Below are 6,000 nucleotides of genomic sequence, written 5' to 3' on the forward strand. Positions count from 1 at the left end.
AAATCAAATATCAAATAAAGCAAGCATTCTTTTACTTTGACTAAATTTGGACTTCAGCCTAAAATAGGTATGGGTATCATTCACATTTGAACCGATACGGTACAAATTCCTGGTACTTTTGGGTGTTAATAATGATAACTGCTGTTGATTTGTTAAATTTGCAAGACTAAATTGCAGTTGCAAGTCCAAGAAGTTAGATGGCAGTAATGTATAGTTTATGGTGTGTTGGTCATTCCAATATTTGCGCCCTGCAAAGAGTTAATACTACAAATATTGTACTTATTACGCAGCAGCTGTTTGAGTGCAACGTGCGTCTTAGTTGTAGTTTACATTGCCACACTGGGAGGTGTTGAAATCGCCATGTAAAATTGCTAATGCTAATCAGTAGCATGTCAATAGCAAAGCCGGTGTGTATTAGCATCAAGCTAGCACATTTGTGGAAAAGTGGAGCCTTACTTACGGAGCGTGGTTTTGAGTCGATTTCTGTGTTGGCATTGAAAATTGAAACATTACAGAGGGGAAATTTGGCTGAGCATGCTCTCAGTGCTGCTGAAGTGATTGGGTGTGACGTCACGTGCAACTCAGGTACCAAAACAAGGCACCGTTGGATTTTAATTTAATTGGTCGGTACCCAAAAAGTAGGGCATTTGGTACCCATCCGTAGCCGCAATATTAGCGGACTATAACAATGTAGCAACAAATTAAACATAAAGTCCCATGAATGTATTAAAATTGATTAACAAGATTAGACCGTTAACACTGGCGAACGAACCAATATGCCGAATTAGATATGGCAGAAAAAAAATATTAAAAACAGTTTTTCCAACCTAAATAAAAAACTGCACTTGCAGATGTTAAATATTCATTCAAGTGCAATTTTTGCTAACAGAGGTTAAAACCAATTTATTCTCATTGTTTCTACACCCAAAAGTTATTAACTTTCCAATTACAGTGGTCAAAAATACTAAATGAAAAATAAAAGTGTATTGCATTTAAAAGGGTTACTTGCATTAATATTATACAATTATAATAGTGCTAAAATTGGACTCAAAATGTTGCTGACAATACAAACGTCCCTCGTCACTTCAAAGATAGCGGCTTCACCACATCGCAGAGACGTCTTTGCTGAATGGCGGATTGTACCAGATGATGTTGTTTCGTTTTCTGCTCTTTTTTGGTTGGTTTCCTGGGGTGGGACTGCCTACCCCCAGACTAAACGACTCTGAAACCAATAATGAATGTAACTGTCGCAAGAAACCTGATTCACTCCAGGAAACCAACCAAAAAAGAGCAGAAAACGAAACAACATCATCTGGTACAATCCGCCATTCAGCAAAGACGTCTCAACCAACATCGGCCGCAAGTTCCTCACTCTGATCGACAAACACTTCCCCAAAGGCAACACCCTAAGAAAAATATTCAACAAGAACAACATTAAATTGAGCTACAGCTGTATGAATAACATGCAACAAATCATTTCAAACCACAACAAAGCAATTGCAAAAGGACTGCCTACCCCCAGACTAAACGACTCTGAAACCAATAATGAATGTAACTGTCGCAAGAAACCTGATTGCCCTCTCAACGGAAGGTGCTTACAGACATCAGTCGTTTACCAAGCAAAGGTAATACGCAAGGACATTAACACATTTTCATTTGCACTTAAATTGTATTTATAGTTTATATAAGAAACGTAAAGTAACTACTACTCATTATTTAGTGAGATTTTTATTTTATTTTTAGCACTTTTCAGAATTCTCCAAAGTGACGATAGGATAGGATAGGATAGGATAGGATAGGATAGGATAGGATACGATAGGATAGACTTGTATTTATCCCACAATGGAGAAATTATGTTTTTGTAATTTCACCTTTACGTTGAAACAACGGCAGGTTTAACTCACCCTCAGCATCTCTCGCAAATTGCGCACCTCCTCTGCCAGTCTGTCTCTCTCGGCTATCAAGTGTTTGAGCAGCTCTGGCACATAAGAAATGAAAGACACAGGTGTGTTAAAGAGAATTAAGTCATTGTAAAAACAAATAATATCTGCACTCAGAGAGCAGGCAGAGAGAGAAGTTAAGCGTTCAAGCATTAAAATGGCTAAATGAAGTACAAAGATCAATACCACACTAGTATGAGAGCAAACCAATCAGAGCATGCTGTTCAATATAGTAGTCACTGATTGGCTCATTATCATATTGGATTAAAAGTATATAAAGACGACTAAAGGGGGATATTACTATATAGAGCAGGGGTGGGCATTACGTCGATCGCGGAGGTTGTGTCAGTCGATCGCAAGCCAGGGCCAGGCATTAAAAAAATAGACATAAAAATGAGCAATCATCAATCTTCACCAAGACTTCACTTTCGTCAGTTGTTTGACATTCTCGGCACCCGAAGGTCTTGTGAGATGACGCTGGCTGCTGCGAGCTCATTATTGAGAAAAAAATCACTGACAGGACGTAGAGAAACACTTTTTATTTCAACAGACTCTTGGGCCGTACCTGCTGTCGAAACTCTAAAGACCGACTGCACAGTTCCTGTCTTCACCATAAAAGACCTGCTTCATCCTGCCTGTGCTAACAAAATAAGACTCTCAGAAAGCTAGCGTGCACAAGCTAGCAAGCTACGGAGTTTGATGCCAATGTATTTCTCCCCCGCCCTCAGCGACCGCTCCCTCTCCTCTCTCGCCCACACACTCACTGACGTCACTCAGCTGCTGCCACACATTAAACGGGCCACACACACACACATATGCTACTCTCATAACAAAGTGTTTAAAAACGAGTATGCAAGTTGGACAAATCAGATGCCAAATCCAACCACTTACATGTGGTATTGGACAGACAGGAGGACTTTTTTTCTCCTCCATTTGAAAATGCGGACGTTATCAGCACCACTGTCTGATTCCAATCAATGCAAGTCATCAGAATCAGGTAATACACCAACTTATATTCTTGTCTTCATGAAAAAAAGGAATCTATGTGTTAAATACGCTTCTATTATCATTAAACACCATCAACTTGTTAAGAAAAAGGTCTCTTTCTTAAATACATAAATATACATTTTAAATATGAATGAGGTAGATCTCCTCGACTTGGTCAGTTGAAAAGTATCTTGCCTGCAGAAAAAGTGTGAGCACCCCTGATGTAGAGGATTTTTTAGAATGCTGAAAAACATTTACAGTAAAAGGTTGTAAGCAGGATTTTTGAATGCATTTAAAGCGGACACATGATGTCGGTCATCTGGAGGAAGGAAGCAGTATCAGCCTCAGCAAGAGTGTTAGCTTGTACTAGCTAGATAACAAGTGTTGGACGAAGTAGTGTAAAAAAATAACTTAAACTATAATTTTAGCCAAAGACAGCCAGCAAAACTTTGTCTAAATCAATTAAAGTACTTTTTAAAGTAGCGTCAATTTGAAATGACGTGAAAAAAGGCAGGATAACATACATAAACCAATGCAGAGGCATCCTAAGATTAAACATACAATCTATTAAAAAGCAGAGAGAGAATTAAAAACATCGAGTCTATTAGAGTGCTAATTGCCAAGAGTTAATAATCAATTATCAATACCAGTGTACAGCTTTAAAATATATATATATATTTTTTTTTAATCACAAAAAGTTTTTATTTTTGAGGAAGTTAGATTTTGTAATGTGTTGTTTTCATTGTTGCTAATTCAACTGTTTTAATACATAAAATAGGTATTTTTTAAATTTTTTTATAGCAATTTGCCATTCCTTTTATTTTATATTTCTTTAAAAGGACAACATTTTAATAATCACTTTAATTTTTGTAACCGCTGAATGAGCAGCACAGTTACAGTATAAATACATATTTATGAATGAATGAATCATCTTTGTTGTTCATAAGCACATACCTAAAATAAGATGCATTTAGAAGTCGACTGAAAAATCAGAGCCATTACATACAGTATGTGTATGCTGTAATATCATCCGACTAATTGTTAAGATAATCGTTGACTAATCAACTATCAAAATAATCGTTAGTAGCAGCCCCAATTCAAAAATATGGGGAAAAAAGTACAAAAGTACACTTCTTCACCTAGCACAGAGGTGCCCACAGTTTAACAGGCGAGCTATTTTTCAAATGACCAAAGTCAAGGTGATGTACCTCATTTATATTTATCATATTTCTTTATTAAAGAGACGTTTTTTGTTTACATGTTAAAGGTGTTTAATTAAATGACAAGCATGTTTAATGCATATAGATTCCTTTCTTTCGTGAAGAAAATAATAGAGGTTGGCGTATTACCTGATTATGATGACTTGCATTGATTGGAGTCAGACATAATAATGCTGATAACTTCCACATTTTCCAACTTACATTGTGCAGGAGAAAAAAAGTATTTCTGTCCAATACCACATGAAAGTGGTTGGGTTTTAGCATTTGATTTGTCCAGCTTCCATACTCGTTTTTATACACTTTACAAGAAATACATCGACGGTAAACTCCATAGCTTGCTAGCTTGTGTGCACTAGCTTTATGAGAGGGGTGTCAAAATCATTTTAGATCGGGGGCCACATGGAGAAAAATCTATTCCCAAGTAGGCTGGACTGGTTAAATCACGGCATGATCATTTAAAAATAAAGACAGCTTCAGATTGTTTTCTTTGTTTAAAAATAGAACAAGCCAATTCTGAAATTGTACAACTCATAATGTCGTTGTGTGTTTTTTTTTTTATTGTTTTTTTTTACAATTACCTGATGCGGTTAATAGTATATATACTTTGTTGTTATTTATGTTTTCTGAATATGTCATGAGATAATCAGTCAACTCGTTGGTGTTAATCTTTGTTCTATCAAGATAAAAAAAATTATATCAAAATCAAAATACAGGATGTTATTTATTTAGTTTGATCATTTTCCTCGGTGGTTTATTTGATACATATGTAGCATCTACACAGGGGGTGCCCATTACATCGATCGCAAGCTACCGGTCAATCGCGGAGGGTGTGTTAGTCGATCGCCAGCCAGGCATTTAAAATAATAGACCTAAAAATTAGCGATCATCAATCTTCACCAAGACGTCACTTTCGTCACTTGATTGACATTCACGACACCCGAGGGTCTTATGAGATGACACTGGCTGCTGCGAGCTCATTATTAAGAAAAAGTGATAGATAGGAAGGCGAGAAACACTTTATTTCAACACATTAGCGACGCACCTGCTGTCAAAACTCTAAAGACCGACTGCACACTTCCAATCTTCACAATAAAAGCGCTGCTTCCTCTTGCCTGCGCTAACAAGATAAGAGTCTCAGAAAGCTGGCGTGCACAAGCTAGCAAGCTACGGAGCTAATGGATTTCTTTAAAAAATGTAGGTACATTTTTATACTTAGCAATCTTATCCCGCGGGACGGATGAAACCTTTTCGCGGGCCTGATCCGGCCCTCAGGCTGCACGTTTGACACCCCTGCTTTATGAAACTGTTAGCGCAGGCATTATGGAGCAGCACTTTTATTGTGAGGACAGGAACTTTCCAGTCAGTCTTCAGGCTTTTGATAGCAGGTCCAGCGTGACAGTCTGTTGAAAAAAAAAAGTGTTTCTCGCCTTCCCGACAGTCTTTGTTTTTTCTTAATACTGTGCTGGCAGCAGCCAGCCTCATCTCACAAGATCCTTGCGTGCCTTGAATGTCAATCAAGTGACGTCATAGTGAAGGTTGATGATAGCTAATTTTTAGGTCTTTTTTTTTTTCCATGCATGGCTGGTGATCGACTGACACACCTTCCGCGATCGACCTAACATTCACCCCTGACATAGCATGTTACAAAAAGGAATACATGAGTGACACCTAGTGATTACAAATACATAATAGACATACTTCAAACAGAAGTTATCATTTCTGTGATTATTGGTCCAAACAGAGACTAATGAGACTTGTAGTTTAAGTTTTATCGTTCTGTGTATTTTTTTTTTGGCGTTTATTGCATCATCCAGTGGGTTTTAGAGTGCCTGCTGGTCACAAAACACTGCAGG

At 37.5% G+C, this 6,000-nt stretch overlaps 1 protein-coding gene across 1 annotated transcript in view; it reads right to left on the reverse strand.

Annotated features, from left to right (window-relative positions):
• The window catches only part of LOC133541912 (cytospin-A-like), a 52,550-nt gene that overhangs the window by 25,002 nt on the left and 21,548 nt on the right, over nucleotides 1-6,000 (reverse strand). Inside the window, exon 4 of the mRNA XM_061885635.1 lies at nucleotides 1,905-1,978. Within this exon, the coding sequence (XP_061741619.1) occupies nucleotides 1,905-1,978 (74 nt within the window). The remainder of the gene's footprint in view (nucleotides 1-1,904; nucleotides 1,979-6,000) is intronic.

The sequence above is a fragment of the Nerophis ophidion genome, linkage group LG24 (assembly GCF_033978795.1).
Source record: "Nerophis ophidion isolate RoL-2023_Sa linkage group LG24, RoL_Noph_v1.0, whole genome shotgun sequence".
NCBI classification, from domain to species: domain Eukaryota; kingdom Metazoa; phylum Chordata; class Actinopteri; order Syngnathiformes; family Syngnathidae; genus Nerophis; species Nerophis ophidion.